At 33.2% G+C, this 18,979-nt stretch overlaps 1 protein-coding gene across 1 annotated transcript; it reads left to right on the forward strand.

The window, feature by feature from the left end:
- The first annotated feature begins 9,920 nt into the window (after positions 1-9,920).
- LOC143230848 (E3 ubiquitin-protein ligase E3D-like) lies at positions 9,921-17,696 on the forward strand. The gene is made up of 2 exons (XM_076465095.1): positions 9,921-11,149; positions 17,197-17,696. The coding sequence occupies exons 1-2, from the start codon at positions 9,953-9,955 to the stop codon at positions 17,566-17,568; spliced, it is 1,569 nt and encodes a 522-aa protein (XP_076321210.1). The 5' UTR covers positions 9,921-9,952; the 3' UTR covers positions 17,569-17,696.
- Positions 17,697-18,979: the final 1,283 nt, after the last annotated feature.

Raw genomic sequence — 18,979 nt, forward strand, 5'->3', positions numbered from 1 at the left:
CAAATGTGTTTTCTGGGTGTCCTAATAAAATGACCAGTTAGTGTATATAATGAAGTTTATATGTTTTAATGTTAATGTGATCAGATAATATAGTGAGATAAAATTGGTCCTGAGTGTAATTAATGAGAATATATATAATATTAAAGAAAACATTATAATGAAATTACATTATTAGCAACAGAAAAAATAATAAGTTTAAGTGATATTAACCCATACCTATATTCGACTTTCATAATATTAATTACTTACTCGTTCGTTGTAAACGTAATCAATATCAGGGCAAAACTAAAGGTGATCTATACATGGATATAAATTCGCGTATAAAAATTGCATATATCTAAATTGTCAGGATTTGCTGCGATTGGATGGGTCTCCCACTAGTACAGTAAGTGAGTCTACGGACTTCCAACGCAAAAATGGGTGGTTCGATTTCCCTTAGCAGACACAGCAGATAGCCCAATGTAGCTTTGCTATAAGAAAAACACACATACTCGTTTGAATGGATAAAAAATTTTAACAAACCAAATTTATGAGTAAGAAGAGGAATAGAGAATAAGAAATTGCAAAGAATCATCTTAAAAGAAAACTACAAAATGTCACGAGTTAATTTTTATTGAATTTACGAATCTAACTTGCAATTTTGCATGAACGTAAAGCTTCTTCTGAAGCCTCGCTAGGCTCATATGCAGTGCTTTTACGTTATAGCTTTGATGGGACCACTGAAATGGCTTTCACTTTTTAGCACAGTAGATGTTTTCTTTAGTATTTTATAACTGCTCTCATATGTTCTGTATTATCTGATATCAATATAAAGGCAAAGTACTTTAAGTTATTTCCTCTCATAGGCAAGTAATGAGGAAATCCTATTTTAGGTTATTTCTTTCTTACTTATTGTGTGAGGTATAAAAACACGTTTAATAATAATAGTTATGAAACATTGTGGGAATTGTATTACACTCGGCTCGGCATGGCCAGGTGGTTGAGGCGCTCGATTCCTAATCTGAGGGTCGCGGGTTCGAATCCCCGTCACACCAACATTGCTCGCCCTTTCAGCCGTGGGAGCGTTATAATGTGACGGTCAATCCCACTGTTCGTTGGTAAAAGAGTAGCCAAATAGTTGACGGTTGGTGTTGATGACTAGTTGCTTTCCCTTCAGTCTGACACTACTAAATTAGGGACGGCTAGCGCAGATAACTCTCGAGTAGCTTTGCGCGAAATTAAAAAAACAAACCAAGTATTATGCTAACTGATTTTACAGTGTCTATCCTAATCTGTAGTTCTCCGATGCCACAACGGCAAGCTTAAAGGTTTGTAACGACAATTAAAAGAACACACTCAGAGCTGCTAACCTTTTATTCTAACGGCCAGGTGTTGATCGGGGGTTCGAATTTCGGTCTGCGGATCTAATGGTCTCGGTTTCAAACGCAATGCTGTTTCTAGCTAAGAGCATGCTATAAAGACGCTGATCAATCTGGTTGCAAGGTTCAAAAACTGCAAATAGTCCATGTGGCGTTTGTGCTTCTGGTTGACTTCCTACTGTTGTTGTTTTAAATTAAGCACAAAGCTACACATTGGGATATCTGTGCTCAGCCCATCACGGGTGTCGAAACCCGGATTTTAGCGTTATAAGTCCACAGACATACTGGGGGCTGACTTCCAACGTTTTGGTCAAAAGTTCGAAATAAGGAACTGCTATATTTGAAAACTAGCGATCTTTCAACCTGGCTATTTAGCTCACGTGTGCAGAAATTTCCATTCAGATTGAAATTAGTATATATATATTTTTGTTTTAGACGACTCACTCTCGTACTTTCTGAAATGTTTGAATTATTTTCATAAACATTTTTTTAAAGTTTTGGTTTCACATTGTTGGAGTAGAAAAATGTTTGATTTTCAAAATGGAACTCATTTCGCCAAAATTCTCAATATTTAAACCTTGATTTGCTGTAAAAAGTTTGATTGTCATCGATTTTGCTATACTCCTCAAGAAAAAAAACCGTTAATACAAGGGATTCAAAACAAGAAATTTCCATAATATATTGTGGCTTTTCTGTTTTAGGTTACTCCATCTTTACTTTGTTTTTATTCTGATTAAAAGAAATTTGATTTTTTTAGCTTTTGAAGAGGTATAATAATTTTCCTCAGAGTTGTTGTTTTGAATGAAGCACAAAGTTACACAATGGACTATCTGTGCTCAAATCCGGTTTTTAACGTTGTAAGTCCACAAACATACCGTTGAGCCACTGGGGTCTTCCTCAAAGATCTAAAGAATTAATTTTTGAGTTTTTCAAAGAATAAATTTAAAAAAAATCAAACTTAATTTTGCTTTATGTTGCACAGTTTTTACGTATTTAACAGTCCTACGAAAAGACGTTTCTAGTCCTGATTTCTCCAAGCCCGTTCCCCTGGCTGTGGTTTCGCTAGATAGTAGATAGGGACAGTGGGAATCTCGTTAATCTATTCATTAATGGATTAAAATGGCAATTTCATTTAAATACAAAATTATTAGCCTAATATTAATAACCTTTCAAGTTGCTCTGGGGCCTATTAGGCCCCACTTTTCGTAGGAGTGTTAAAATTAAATTATATTATCATAAATATGCCATAGTTATATTTTAAAGTTTTTTTGAAAGTTTGTAAAACATATTTATTTTCATATTATTGGAAAAGAAAGATGCACTTGATGCAAGCTTTTCGAAATAGAACTCATTTCACCACAATTCATAATATTTAAGCCATCATTGTTTGTGATAATTCCGGTTGTTTTTTATTTTACTTTTCTCCTCAACAAGGCCCCCCGCTAGTACAGGGGTATGTCTCCGGATTTACAACGCTAAAATCAGGGGTTCGATTCCCCTCGGTGGGCTGAGCAGATAGCCCGATGTGGCTTTGCTATAAGAAAAACACTCAACCACATTCTCCTCGACAACAGAAAATTAATTCAAGGGCTTCTGAAAGGGGGAATTTTCATTCAGTGATTCCTAACTGAAGAAAGTTAATGGGGCTATTTTCCAAATTTAGCGCACATTTTAATTCTTCGTTTATTCTAGTTAAAAGAAATGCCTTAATACCTTAATTAGTAATTTCGAAAAAAGTAATTTTATTGAAAAAAGCCAGAAAGTATGTATCTTAAAACAAACTTAATTAGGAAATTTCCGCTTATCTTATACGAAAAGGTTGACGTATTTCTACTTACGTTCAAAATCTGCACATTATTCGTCACGACGAGTTCAAATAATCTTAATGATGTTTCTAGATTTATCTATTTAGTCTAAAAGTTACTTATTTGGAAGATCAGTTCTACCGGTAGTGGTACCAGGATATTTTCGTTGGGGAATGGGTGGTTGAGGTAAACTGTGAAGGGACTTCCCAAAATGCCATCAATATGAAGTATAGATGGTAAATTATAATAATGTAAATACAAAGGTACATTTCAGAAAGCTGTGCTATTTTGAACTGCGTTTTCAATACAGTTTTCATTGGAAACTCATACTCTGATTAATAATTCGTTATTACAAATTAGAAATAATCTGTTTATAAAAATATGCATATATGTAAAAGAGGATACTCACCTAAATTCCACCCAAGGTAATACATAATAATAAAGAATATCAAGATTAGCTTAGATTGAACATTTAATATACCAATAAGAGTAAAGCTACAAATCAAAAGAAATATAACATAAAGACCTAGTTTACATAGCAGAAACCATTATCCCATGTGAAGTTAATACACTTTGAGGAAAAGTAAAGTCGATTGTGTTTTCCATATTTTATGAATATATGTAAGTAACAATGTTGGGGGGCTCAAGCCTACCCAAGCACCCCCCCCCCTTGGTGCCGCAAAACGGGGAACCCTCTATTGCAAATCTTCATGCACACAGGATAAAAATTTCGCGAAATTGGGGATTGCACATTGCTCAATAAAAAGGTTTTTCCAATATCATACATATAAGGAAATATTAATAACAGCGCAGTTCTTTTATTCGTTGGTAAAAAAGTAGCCCAGGAGTTGGCGATGGGTGGTGAGGACTAGCTGCCTTCCCTCTAGTCTTACACTGCTAAATTACGGACGGCTAGCGCAGATAGCCCTCGAGTAGCTTTGTGCGAAATTCCCAAACAAACAAACAAACTTCTATCCAGCATAATAGCAAAATTAAATTTGTGAAATATACAAAAGAAATTCTTGATTCAAAATTTTAAATGAAAATTCTTTATTTTGGCTCCATTTCATTAGTTTTCTTTTCTCTAGGAGTAAAATCGTAAATCGTCAGAATTTTCATAACAACTATATGTTTAATTAGGAATTTTGGTAAAAAGTGTTTCATTTTGAGAAGGCTACGTCATGTGTATCTTTTTGCTCTAATAATATGTAAAACAAATTACAATTTTATATTAAAAATGAACAAGAATATATATACATATATAACCTTGGTATTTTTGGCGAAAAAATATTTTCTTTTGAAACAAACCAAAAATTGCGCGACTTAAAGCAAAATTAAGTGTGAAATCCCCAGTTACCCTAATGTTTTAGAAAAATTAAACAATGAATTCTTGCCACTATCAAGAAAGTCATTATATCACTCCGAAAGCCAAACAAAAGAGCATTTTTAAAATTCAGAATAAAATAAAGTATAGGATGACCAGATATGGAAAATAGTCGAAATAATTTCTTTGATTTAGGAAATTTGAGACATCCCACGTGGTCTAGTGGCTAGGATACATGGCTTTTCACCCAGGAGGCCCGGGTTTGATTCCCGGCATGGGAAGTTCTCATTTGGCCCGGCATGGCCAAGTGTGTTAAGGCGTTCGACTCGTAACCCGAGGGTCGCGAGTTCGAATCCCGGTCGCACCAGACATGCTTGCCCTTTCAGCCGTAGGGGCGTTATAATGTTACTGTCAATCCCACTATTCGTTGTTAAAAGAGTAGCCCAAGAGTTGGCGGTGGATGGTTCCCGCTAGTCTTATACTGCTAAATTAGAGATGGCTAGCGCAGATAGTCCTCAAGTAGCTTTGCGCGAAATTCAAATAAAGGTAAAAGGAAATTTGAATAAAAATTCGTTTTTTTACATCTTTGTTTTAATTTTCTTTTCTCGATAAGTGTAGAAAAGTCGAAGACAGACGGTATTTTCACAACAAATTCAAGCTTAAATAATGGAAATTTTCGTGGAAGGAGTTTCATTTTGAGAATACTACATCAAATACATCTTTCTACTCCAATAATATGGAAATAAAAAGTTTGCGAGATTTTTGAAATACAAAAGTATAGCCTTTGTATTTTGAATGTGTGTGTATGTGTTTTTCTTATTGTAAATCCACATAGAGCAGTCTGCTGAATCAACCGGGGGAAATCGGTACAGCTGATTTTAGGATTGCAAGTCCGAATATTTAACTTTGTCCCAGCGGGGAACAGTATTTTTGACAAATGATTTATTTTTATAAAAAAATAAACCAGAAATAGTGGAGTTTAAAGCAAAGTATGAAATTCCAATTATCTTAAATGGTTAGAAAATTTCAAGAAATAAACCTCACGACTTTCAGGAAAATTATTATGTTGCTTCAAAGATAAAAAAACCGCATTTACTTTATACAGAATAAAAAATAACCAAAATAGCTTTCTTAATTTAGAAATTTTGAATGAAAATTCCTCCTTTTGACGCTCTTGTATAAATTTTTCTCGATAAATATAGAATCGGTGATATCAGGGTTCTACAACATATAATCGCTTAAATATCAATTATTTTGGTGAAAGAAGTTCCTTTTTGAAAAATTTGCATCAAATGCATCTTTCTACTCCAATAAGGCCCAGCATGGCCAAGTGTGTTAAAGCGTGCGACTCGTAATCTGAGAGTCGCGGGTTCGCATCCCGTCGAACCAAACATGCTCGCCCTTTCAGCCGTGGTCCGTTATAATGTTACGGTCAATCCCACTATTCGTTGGTAAAAGAGTAGCCCAAGAGTTGGCGTTGGGTGGTGATGACTAGCTGCCTTCCCTCTAGTCTTACACTGCTAAATTAGGGACGACTAGCGCAGATAGCCGTCGTGTAGCTTTCGTGAAATTCCAAACAAACCAATTTACCATCGTCTTCACAAAGAGACAATTAATAGCACGGCGTCAGAAGAAGGAATTTTAATTTAAAATTTCCAAATCAAGAAGGGCCTGGCATGGCCAAGTGGTTAAGGCGCTCGACTTGTAATCTGAGGGTCACGGGTTCTAATGCCTGTCACACCAAAATTGCTCTCCTTTTCAGCCGTGGGAATGTTACAATATGACGACCAATCCCACTATTCGTTGGTAGAAGAGTAGCCCAAGAGTTGGCGGTGGGTGGCGATGACTAGCTGCTTTCCCTCTAGTCTTACATTGCTAAATTAGGGACGGCTAGCGCAGATAGCCGTCGTGTAGTTTTTCGCGAAATTCAAAAACAAACTAAATCAAGAAAGTTATTTCGCTTATTTTCCCAGTTTAGTCTACCCCTAATAATCTTCTATTTTGTATAACAGAAATACACTTTTATTAATCTTTCGAAGCAATATAATAATTTTCCTGATAGTCTTCACTGGTGAGTTTTTCTAAGAAATTATGATAAACAGAGATTTCACTATTAATTTTGTTTTAAGTCACACTCTTTTTGATTTGTTTCAACAAATTTATTTTTTCATTAAACTACTATATTTTTTCAAAAAATTCGCAAAAATGTTATTTTCGAATTATTGGAGTAGAAATATGCACTTGATATACAGGGGCGTCGAGAGGCAGGTCGGGCTCCAGGACAGTTATGTCACCGGGGCCCATTTTGAAATCTTCATAAATTCAGGATACCTTCATGTGCGTATGATGAATTGTTCTGGTGGGCAGAAACCAAATACATTGATTTCCCGTAGTACTGTTTGTTTTGAATTTCGCGCAAAGCTACTAGAGGGCTGTCTGCGCTAGCCGTTTCTAATTTAGCAGTGTAAGACTAGAGGGAAGGCAGCTAGTCATCACCACTCATCGCCAACACTTGGGCTACTCTTTAACCAACAATAGTGGGATTGGTCGTCACATTGTAACGCCACTACGACTGAAAGAGCAAGCATGTTTGGAGCAACGGGGATTCGAACCCGCGACAATCGAATTACAAGTCGAACGCCTTAACACGGTTGGCCATGCCGGGCCTGTCGCTGTACTGCAATTTTTCTTAAGTATATTATGCAAATGACAATACATCATTCTTTATCCCATATTTCTCTAGGCCCCATAATTGACCCAGGGCTTCGGGACTGTAGTCCCCCTGGCCCCTCCTTTCTTCAGGCCTGTTGATATATGCTTCTCAAAAGGGAACTCTTTTACAACAATTCCCAATATTTAAGCTTAGATTTGCTGTAAAAAAATTCCATCTGTTTTCTATTTTATTATGGTTGTCGAGAAAAGAAAATTAAAACAATTATTTGAAAAGGATGAATTTTATTCAAAGTTCTTAAATCAAGAAAGTCATTTCGGCTATTTTTTTTATCTTGTCCATTCTTAATTTTATTTTATTTTGGATATAAGAAGTGCATATATTTTTCTCTCTTTCTTTCTTTTCTCTTTTTAGCTTTTGAAGTTAAATATCAGGTCAATCCATATATAATGTCCAAAAATTTAATACAGAGAGTGCATCATCATTTTTGCCTTTGTAAAAGGCTTTAATGCCTAAAATATATTGTAGGACGTGTATAAAAATGTTCAGACAAATAAACGAAACTAACCCAACTCCACTTTTTCAGTTTATTAATCAAATAAACCATTATGAAGATGAATGCTTTATGAGTTTAGAAAGGCAATTGTGCAGCAGAAACTACACGAAACATTCAAATATCCTCTCAATGAAAGAAAATGTCGAAGGTGGTTTCAGAAGTTCAGATCAACTGATTGTAGCTTAAGTGATGCACCATGTTTAGGGCGTCCTGTTGAGTTCAATGATGACTTGCTGCTGGCAGTACTTGATGAAGATCTTGTGCTCTAACAGTTAAAGAACTAGTATAGAAGCTTAATTCCACCCATTTAGCAGTTCACTGTCATCTGCAACAGGTTGGAAGGGTGTCAAAACTTTGAGAATGGATCTCCATGATTTGACAGAAGCCAACCTCAGAGCAAGAGTAGACATTTGCACTTCTGTGCACTCTCGTGAATGTAACTCACCTTTTCTGGATAGGTTAGTGACTGGAGATAAAAAATGTATATATTATAAATATGTTAAGCACCACAGACAATGGTTCAATGCCGGTAAGCTGTCTAAAGCACAGCCCAAAATGTACCTTCACCGCAGGAAAGTCTTGTTAAGCGTTTGGTGGGATATTGTTGGTATGATCCACTTTGAGTTGCTGCCACTCAATATAACGATTAATCAGAATTCTATTGTACTTAGAGCGTTTGAATACTGCACTGAAAGAAAAGAAGCTTGCTTTGATCACCAGGATAATGCAAAGCCCCATACAGCAAAGATCACATCCACGAAGATTGAAAAGCTAGACTGAGAAAAGTTTCTACATCCTCCAGACCTTTCCTCATCTGATTATTATCTGTTCCGAAGTTTGTAGAACTATCTTGATGGAAAAGAGCTTGGAGAAGACGAAGTTGTCAAAACTTCCCTCTCTACATTATTTTTCTTCAAACCCCATGAATTTTATAGAAGTAGCATTCAGAAGCTTATGAATTGTTGGCAGAAAGTAATTAGTAATAATGGAACATACATTATTGATTAAATAACATTAGGCCCGGCATGGCCAGATGGGTTAATCCGAGGGTCACGGGTTCGAATCCCCGTCGCACCAAACATGCTCACCCTTTCAGCCGTGGGGGCGTTATAATATAACGGTCAATCCCACTATTCGTTGGTAAAAGAGTAGCCCAAGAGTTGGCGGTGGGTGGTGATGACTAGCTGCCTTCCCTCTAGTCTTACACTGCTAAATTAGGGATGGCTAGCGCAGATAGCCCTTAAGTAGCTTTGCGCGAAATTCAAAATAACAAATAACATTAACAGCGTTTGAAATCCTTTTTCTTTTTCTGAACCTGAAATCGGACATTATTTAAGGGATTACCTGATAAAAGTTAATTAGCATTTGAAAATAATTGTTACTATGAAAATTAACCAGTCTGTGCAGCAAGTTTGAAGTGGTCTTTATAAGGTTCCTTGATGTCTACTTCTATTTTCTCACCAGGAACTATTACTTTAGTGTTTTGGCTAAATTTAACATGCCCCTTTTGATCCAATTTCAGTGTCTCGACAAATATGGCATAACAACACAATTTTTAATGCCCTTTCTCATTCCAAACTGAATTTTTATTCATGATGGAAACTCATTTGAAGTAAAAATGTATTATGAAGATGTCTATTATGGGTATTAGAACTTTAATTAAAGTACAGAATAACATTTCGACCTTTTTAGGTCGTCTCTACGTCAACAAAGAGAGTTTGAAAAGTTTATTTTTGTTTTTTGAATTTTGCGCAAAGCTAATCAAGAGTTTGAAAAAATATATATATATTATTCTGTACAGTATGTTAATTGAAGTTTTAATACCCATACCACCGTCTTTAGAATACATGGACTTATTCTTATTTTGTTTTAGTGGATGAGACAGCTTATAAGCACCGATATGTTCACCGTTGTGCAGCAATTTTATGTTTATAAGTTGACTGATAAACTTGCAAAATAATTGGATAAATATATTGTATTAAGACAAAAAGAAGACTAAAAAATCTTCTTTATGAAAAATGATAGTTAATTAAGAATCCTGCCCATTTATAGAGTAATGATAAACAACTTTTATTGTAAATTTAATATACTTGAGGAGTAAACATTGCTACATAATTTATTTGGAATAATTGTCTTAAGAAATGGATTATTTATAATTTCGAAATTGAAAATGTTTTTTTATTAAATATTTTGAAAATGAATGTTTATGTTATATGGTACGAGGCGGCGTTATCAAAAATGGCGCTTCCGAGGGAAGAGAAATACAAAGAAGATTGTACGTTAAGTTTTACGATAGAACTTTTAGAATTTGTAGGTGTAACAAATGTTGTAATTATGTGTAAACAGAAATATGCTATTATTCGACGACTCCAGGTTTCGGTTAAGGAGGATGGCATTATTGTAGAGGGACTTGACGAATGTCTAAAATCACTGTGTGTAGTGTGTTTGGAGTTGAACTTAAGTAACGGGGGAATATATGTATTTTGTCCACCCTCGTGCTCGGGTCTTTCTGGTCATTCCTACCAAATATCGTTCGAAGAGGAAGTGTTATCAAGTGATTCATCCCCTCAGGAAAATTGTACATCTGAAATTACATTTCGTGTTCATGTCACAAGAAAACTATTAAATTCTGATAATGATATTGACAGTACTCAAAGAGGAGGTTCAAATGCAACAGAATGTTTAAATCAGAAAAAATATACTGACGATGATTTTACTGTGAGTAGGCCTAGTGTTTTTCATACAGTAGATGAACGTTCTGTATCACTGTGTAATGGTACTACTGACCTAAAATTCGCATGTTATGAAACTAATGAATTAATAATTAACATGAAGAAACGTTTAAGTTTTAGCTTAAACGACTTTGAGCAGAACGAAATATTAACAAATATTTTGTATAGTTTATGTTGTAGGCTGTGTGGCCATCAGTTAATCAAAGACGTTATTTTTGAAAAAGTTTCTGAGCTACCATCTGAAAACTGGGAGGAAATGGCAAATGATTGGTGGTGTCATAAACACAGTGGATGTGGAGGAGAAACTGATTCACTGACAGAGAATCCACTGAATGGTGACACAATGGATTTTGTACAAAATAAGAATTATTTATATTTTGACCAGCTTAGTTATTTCATTACTTGTATTCTGATAGAGAAAAATGATAAAATCAGTTCTGTTGGCAGTGTTTATCATTGTAAACGTTGTCTTCAGGTGATTGGGGAATTATTATCAAGCCCTCCTTTTAAGAAAACTGCTGACAGAATGGGAAAAATGTCAAAACTTTTCAAGACATCTGTGTATTTTCAATTAACTGATTGTCATGTGAACAGTGTTAATCATTTACCAGGAAGTGGAAGAAATCATGCAATCAAATCAGTTGTCACTATCATTAAGAGGTTAATGTCAACTCTTACTTGTAAAATTTGCCTTGAAACAAAGGTAGGTATCTAATTTTGAGGAAGTTAGAGAAAAACAAAGTGTAGAAATGTTTTAAAGATATTTTTTCTCGTGTATATGCTGTTAGGAAGCAACCAGGGAGATTCTGAAAATGTTAAGAGCATGAGAACCCATCCAAAAGATTCCTTCACCCATCAAAGCAGTCACATCTGAAACAAAAGTAGCCTCTTGCATTATCTACGTATTTCATAAAGATAAAAATATAATGAAAACTGTAACGTACGTCATTTTATTGAGCATGCTATTCCAGAAGGCTTAGCAAAATTTAATGCAAATATAAAAGTTTAGTAATTAATTTTCTTATTCTTCATAAGTTCAATATATCATTTGGTGTATTCTCAGTTAGCTCATTTCTTCACAGCCAAAAGCTGTAAGACATTTTAGATAATATAAAGTGGAGAACATAAAGAGACTATTTGATCTTTTAGAATTGTTCCTCGAGGAATATTAAGCCATTCATACTTTTCAGAAAGTTATCATTTCTCCTTTTAGACTTTTGTAAAGTGCTGGTCTCTTCTTCTAAACACAATTCATTCCATAATCCAACCAACTTTGTTAGAAAATAAAACTGTTTTAACTGGAATCTATCTTGTTTTTTTTTCAAATCTTGAAGTTGAACTTTGTCATCCTACTTTTTAAGAATACAATACAAAGAAATATGTCTTTATCCTATTGATACTCTGGATACTCTTCAAAACTTCAATAAGATTATCTTTTACCTTTTCTTTCTCAAGAGAAATAAGATATTGTTTAACCTATAAGATAACCCTTTCATTCTGGAATTATGGTAATAAACATACTATTAACTTTTTCCAATGAGTGAGTAAAAGATTAAAGACACTTTTTTCCCAGGGTTTAAAGGGGCTCAAAAGTCAGATGTGTGAGACTATCATTTTTCATTGGTCAATAACCAGTGAGAAAATGTCTAAGGATATGAAGTATTGTCAGTACTGTTCTTATCTTTAAAGATGTGGTAAGTTTCCCTAAAAATTGTAGGCCAGTTGGACTTACTTCAGTAATGGAAAAAGTTCAGAGAGACAATAAAAAAAGCTTTACCAAATTGTTTAGTGAAATGTAGTATTATAAAAGAAAGCAACATGAGATCTCCACAGGGAATTCTTGATCAACTAATCTGTTATATTTTGAGGATGTAGCTTGTTTTATGGATGATAAGAAGGGTGTAGACTTGGTGTACTTAGGATCACAAAAAGCATTTAATAAGGTGCCATGCAACAGGCCAGTTAAGAAAATTATCTTAGTAGCAGTTGGAGACTAACTAGTGAATTTACTGTAAAGTGGTTGGATGGAAGAAATAAAAACTGCCAAAACATTGTTACCTTTCTTAATAGTGAAGTGTGTGAGAGATTGGCATTGGTCCTTTTCATATATTTTTGTTTTTTACTTACTTTTTATGATTAATAAATTAGCAATGCTTCTTGATGATGATGAACTTGTGGTAATTTGTATCAAAATTACAAATTTAATATAGCTTGGAACCTAGTCAGCTGTTAAAGCACTGCTTTTTTGCTGTTAGTAAACATAAAAGAATTTAAGGGTTTATTCATAAGCATGATTATAAATAACTAGACAGTTGGAATACTATACAATTTATGTATCTTTATCAAATAAAGGATATTGACTTATTGGAAGGATTATTTGGATGATTTTGTGGGTAGAAAGGTTATTTTAAAGGGACGTATTAAAATCTTTTAACTTGTACAGGATAAGAGTTGATGTTATTTAAGATTAAAAGAATGAAGACCTGTTATTTCTTCATGCCATGGTTTGAAGAGAGAAGACAGAAGTGGACACAATTTTAAGATTTGGAAAAGACAGGCTTTGCAACAGTTAGTACTGTGGATGATAACTTATTTTATGATCAATTTGTAACAAAATGACATATTGTAAAATAAGTTATCTTTAGTACTAGAGGCTAGCACTATATAAGACTAGACTTTAAAACAGGAACCAATGATTTCCTGAAGAAGAAAAGATGAATGAAAATGTGTACTTTGGATAACTTTGAATTGTCAAATAGTTCTCTGTTGCCCACATATTAAGTGAAGATTATGAATGTTATTTTAAAATATTATAAATTTTGAAGTGTTTTGAAATTAATTTATTTTCTAGCCCAACATGCAGCCCATGGCAAAAACAAGTGTTACTTTAGTAGAATGATGTAGAAAGAATGGAGGCAGCTAGAACAAATTAATTTTATGAGTTTTTTTGAACACATGGTATGTTTATGTAACTCGCATACAAGATATGTAGACAAAATATTTGTTTTAAAAGGGATCTAGGACAATGTCTTACCTTCATGATCACTGACTCTTGCTGTAAAACAAACCAACTTTGATGTTGCATTACTAGTTGTAAATACAAATTTTTGTAAAAATTTGACATTACTTTGATAAAGCATAAGATGCATACTTTTTGAAAATTTATAACTATAAGACTTGAATGCAGTAACCAAATGAAATCGAACACTACAATTTCTGATTTTTTATAAATGTTCAATAAGTTTCTGAACTATGTTTCATTTGTGGGCAATTGTTCTAAGTTTTCTTTGCAGAAATTGAATTGTTATATTTTGTGTGTTCAGTTTAAAGTATTTTTTTGTATAACTATGTCTTTTCTATTTTTAATCATTCTTTGAAAATTTTAGTCTCTTATATTTAACTGAAAAATTTGTTTAACAATTGTTATGTTTTGTTTTGCAACAAAGTGCCATATATTTTGCAACAATCAATTTCTCATCTTGAAAAATACAAGTTATAATTGTCAAATTACCTAATTAGATTCACACTTTGAAACAAGCTCAAAATTGCAAACAAACTTTCAAGATGCCTTAAAAAGTAATAAAAAAAATTGATAAAAATGTAGATTATATAAAAAATATTTGGGCGAGACATTGTCCTTATCACATTTTAGAAGAGCTTGAAATTTTCTTGAGAACAAAGACCCTCATCTTGACAGGAATTATTGTAAAACTGTGGTAAAATTTAGCAAAGAGAAAAGAACTGGTGTACCTTAAATTTTGTTTTTCAGATGTTTTGATACTGGAGAAATTACTTTTTGCATTTTTAAAAGGTTTAGGAAATTATAGGCCTGTTATTTTGACATTTGCTTTTAGCAAGATTTTGAAATTTGCCATCAGAAGTAATTCATGAATGTTTAACAAATTATGGTACATCGAGTGCCTTTTATGTACACCAAGGATGTACTCTCATCTTTCATCAACAAATGGAAAAGTAATTATAAAATTCACCTCTTATACCTTGAATGTTCATCAGTTTTGTTTTTAATGCATGTAAAGCAGATCTTCTACCTCTTTGGACAATGGTTTGTTCCACAGATTTACCAAGTTATCAAAGAAATAAAACTTTAACCAAACCAACATCAATCATTTAGGAAGTAAGCATTTAAAAAAATAAATATCAGCTTTGGAGAAATAATTCCTTGCCTTATTAACTTGTTGGAGTTTCTTTGATAGGGTTTGAACTTTTCTTTTGGTTTAAATAATTTTAGTTGATATTATATATATCAAAGGTACCTTACAAGATTAATTTATAATTGTCATTGTGTAGTCATGTTCTTTTTTATTTTCATAAAGCTGACCTTGTGGTGGGAACATTTCTGTCATTTGGTGGTTTGTTTTGGATTATGCAGTGAAAATAATACCAAGCCCATTCTGTGTAACAATAATAAATTTATTTATTTTTTCAATAAAATTCACCAGTAAAGTAGGTTTGCATTTTGTATCAGGATTTACAGGTTGTGTTTATATGAAAAAAGATGTTTTAAATTAATTTGGAATGTAAGAAATAATTGAAACTGTTTTATATTACCTTCAATAAAAGTTTGGTTAGGTCTTCAAACAAATTAGAGTTGAAATATAGTTTTGTTACTAAACCTGGAATTTGCCACAGTTGTACAACTTGTAGTCATAATTTCATAAACTTCAACCTAAACTCAGAAACTAATGTAGGCTAAACTTGAAATACAATATTTCAATGGAATTTCTGAGACTAATGGTACATAAAATTTACTTAACTTTGATAAAAACATTAACTTACTGAGTAACAGAATAGATGCAATAACTCTCATTTCTTATGCTCAATAACCTTTCTGTCACTGAACTGACTCATTTACTGAATACTTATTGACTTTTCAGTTTTCATTCAGTGTTCATTTTGGTTACTTGTGATATGGCTATTAGTATTTTCACTCCCCATGCATTTCAGAGAGTGAATTTACAAGAAGTGAAATTACCAGGAGTAATAATACTGGGAGTCCAATTTTCAGGAGTGAATTCATCTAGAACTGCTCATTTTATTCATATTTACACCATACCATATATTTACTACATTTTTCAAATTGTGAACTCGTATTCCCTCTAGAAAATATCTAAATTAAAAAATTGAAAATATATCTCACAGCTATATACTTGGCAACTTGGTTGTGGACCACAGTTTATATGTTATGACAAGTAAGGGAAGATTATTTTAATGTTCATTAACAAAGAACGGCAAATTACTGTTCCTTAAAGTATCAAAGTAGGGTGAAGGTAAAATATATAGCTAACCCTCCTTGTGCTATATGTTGGGACTTGAGAAAGCAGAGAGTGACTATACATGGACACTTTAGCTACTGGAGGTAGTTGATTGAAAAGGATTTATTTATTAAGCATCAGAGCCTATTTGGTGAAGTAGTTGCTAGTAACTAGCACTTGTTGATTATCTCATTCAGTTTACAGAAGATGAGCATTATTTAGTGATATTCTCTGCTGCAGAAAACCAACAACTGTGTGCTGGAATTTTCCCTGATCTGGATTTTTTTTTTTTTCATGGTAGTACAAATATTATAGTGTTGGATCATTTCCGTACTTTCATCTGTTTGTAGGCAGAAATCTGCATTCTCGTGTTACGGTATGTGCATACTTGTAACAACCTACTGATCTCCAATCCTTGAATTCTGCAAAGTGTGGATTTTTCCTCCTTCAGATTTTCAGGGGCTACTAGCTGCAACCCAGGTTGAAAAACATGTTTTGTTGGTATACATCAGTAGTAAAACATACTTTTTTGTTGTATCTTTTTATACAAAAACTTTGTGCATTCATGCTACATTTCTTAATCTGTGTTAGTAGTGTATTACTTAGCTGCAAACAGGAAACACCCACATTAGATTTCAGTCCTTCTGTTGCTCTTCTTAGAGTTTATGAAGTGTTGATTGTGGCATTCAGTTGCTGGTTTAATATTTTATTATATGATTCAGTGTTACTGTGAAAGAAATGGCTTTCACTTACACGTGGTGTTCAGGATCAGTTTATTGAAAGAATGGATAGGTTCCCATCATTTGTTGAAGTAGTCTATTGGTATTTCTGTGTTACTGGTTGAGGTTATTGACTACTTTACAGCAGTCTTTACCAAGAAGAGGTACACGTCACATTAATATGGCCCAGAACAATAGGTAGCTAGAGCAAGAGGAACTTGTGCATATTCTTTGACCATTGTTTTATTGTTGAATTTGCATAAACATTTAAACATTCACGTCACATTAATATGGCCAAGAACAATAGGTAGCTAGAGCAAGAGGAACTTGTGCATATTCTTTGACCATTGTTTTATTGTTGAATTTGCATAAACATTTAAACATTCACTAAAGAAGGCAAAAAATACTAAATATGCACTTGTATACCATATGAATATACCTGCTTGATAGAATTCGTATTTCATTTGGTTTGTACTTTTATGTGGGGTGGGTGACATAAGTTATAAACTGTAATTACAAATCTATGTTAGGTAAATGTAAAGACAGAAAATGTTAAATTTGAAAGGTACATTTGCATGTTAGTTGGTGGGCAATCTAGTGTGGACTTGCTTGTCATTTTGTTACCCACATTTCTCTTGTACCTGTATTCTTTGATTATTAGCATTTTTTGTACATGTAAACACAAGAACTATTTGATAGTTAATGGAATTTATTTCTCGTTAAAGTATCTATTGCTGTAACTATTATTCTATTTTCAGATGATGTCTTCAGAGCCCAGTGATATTTGCCTGCTTTTATGGGTTATGGATAAGAACTTAAAGAGGTTTCATATGAATATAAATATTCCAATTGAAAACTCACACCAGACAGATGAAACTGCACAGAAAACAAAATATGAAATACCAATAAAAATGAAGACAGTGATGAAAGTGTTATATGGTGTATCTATTGGAAACTCCTTACAGTCAAAGAAGTGGAGACAAGATTTTGCAGTAGAAGTAGTGCAAGTGGACAGTCAAACTTTATGGTGGGTGTTAGATGTTTTGATTGCAAGCTCTGAAGATATTCCAGCATCTCAGCGACAGGTAGATGACCTTATGATTGGCTTCTTGGCACTTGAGAACATGTAATTAATCATATGTTAACGACTTTCTATTTGTGTACTTCTACAGATGTGCATTATTAGAATAAATACCGTAAACATATTGAGTATTTCATTTAAAAAAAGAAAGAATAAAATGTGAAGTGTTTTGATGTTTCCCTTTTTAGTTTCTTTATTTTCTTTGGGAAAAGGGTTTGAATAAAAGAAAGGAATATCACTATTACACATTGTAACAAGTTTTAAAAGTTCTTGACCAAATTTATTTACATGAAAAGTAGAAATAAGAATTGTAAAAATTGTAATAATTTTAAATGAGCTTTGTGTGAGGTTCCAAAAGATCATTCTCATAAAATAATACAGCTTCAACACAGAGGGAAGCAAAATTCCTGAAGCAACAGAAATTCATTTATTATTATTATTATGTTGGTACAACTTCATTCTTTTCAAGCTTGTATATTTCCCCCCCTCTTCACTCATTTTGTTAAATATGAAAATATTAACTGTAGTGTAAGATAGCTGTGGTAGCAAAGCACTTGAAATTATTGTTAGATATCTGATGTATTGTCTGTTGCTGACATTGTTCAGCAAATAAGATAAAAGTCTTTATTACCTACAGAGAAAGTCACACGTATAGTTAAAAAAATGGGGGCTTTATATGGACAGGAACTGGCACCTTTGTTGCCAAACATTCTAAACTTATTTCTCTGTGTCTTCCTCAGTTTGTACATGCAGTACTAAAAGTTTCTTAGGGTTTCAATGTTAGTTCAAATGACTAAATCCAGTCTTCCAGTGTAATGGAATGATGAGTGCCACACTTAAAAGATAAGTAAAACAATGCATCTTAAGGAATGCTTTATAGATTTTTTTATGATGCCATGTACTCTACAGAGTTTCATTCATTATCTTTTATCTACTAGGATAGGTAGGAATTGTTAAGTGGTGACCAGATCTAATTAAACCCCTTGTTTGTGGCTTGTGTAAAACTATGTACCAACTCATGTGCAAAGATTAAAAAATTTATGCAGTAGGTCATTCAAAATGTTACACATAAATGCTTGCATCATGTAATATCAACCAATGAAAGCAACTATGTGATAAATATTTTTAAATTTCACCACTAAAATTCATAGCAAAAAACACATTTGAAATTACATAAACTGGGTTTCTAATCATGTGACCCATCAGAAGCTGGGCACTTTAAAAAGCTTGCTATCTTCCTATTTTTAGCATACACTATATGTACCACATAAAATATTGATAAAGAAGTCATACATTAACTGAATGTTTCACTATCATTAACCAGTTCCCTACTAAACTAGTTATAGTAACTGTTTGAAACAAACTCTTTCTATACTATACTATAGAAAGAAAAATTAATTAACTTTCACCATTCCATATATAGAAAATACAAGTATACCTCTATCAGGAATTTTGAAAAG

The sequence above is a fragment of the Tachypleus tridentatus genome, chromosome 10 (assembly GCF_004210375.1).
Source record: "Tachypleus tridentatus isolate NWPU-2018 chromosome 10, ASM421037v1, whole genome shotgun sequence".
Lineage (NCBI taxonomy): Eukaryota > Metazoa > Arthropoda > Merostomata > Xiphosura > Limulidae > Tachypleus > Tachypleus tridentatus.

Coding starts and splice junctions, on each gene's coding strand:
- LOC143230848 (XM_076465095.1), top strand. CDS start 9,953: ATGGCGCTTCCGAGGGAAGAGAAATACAAAGAAGATTGTACGTTAAGT. Junction 11,150..17,196: donor AAATTTGCCTTGAAACAAAG/GTAGGTATCTAA, acceptor TTCTATTTTCAG/ATGATGTCTTCAGAGCCCAG.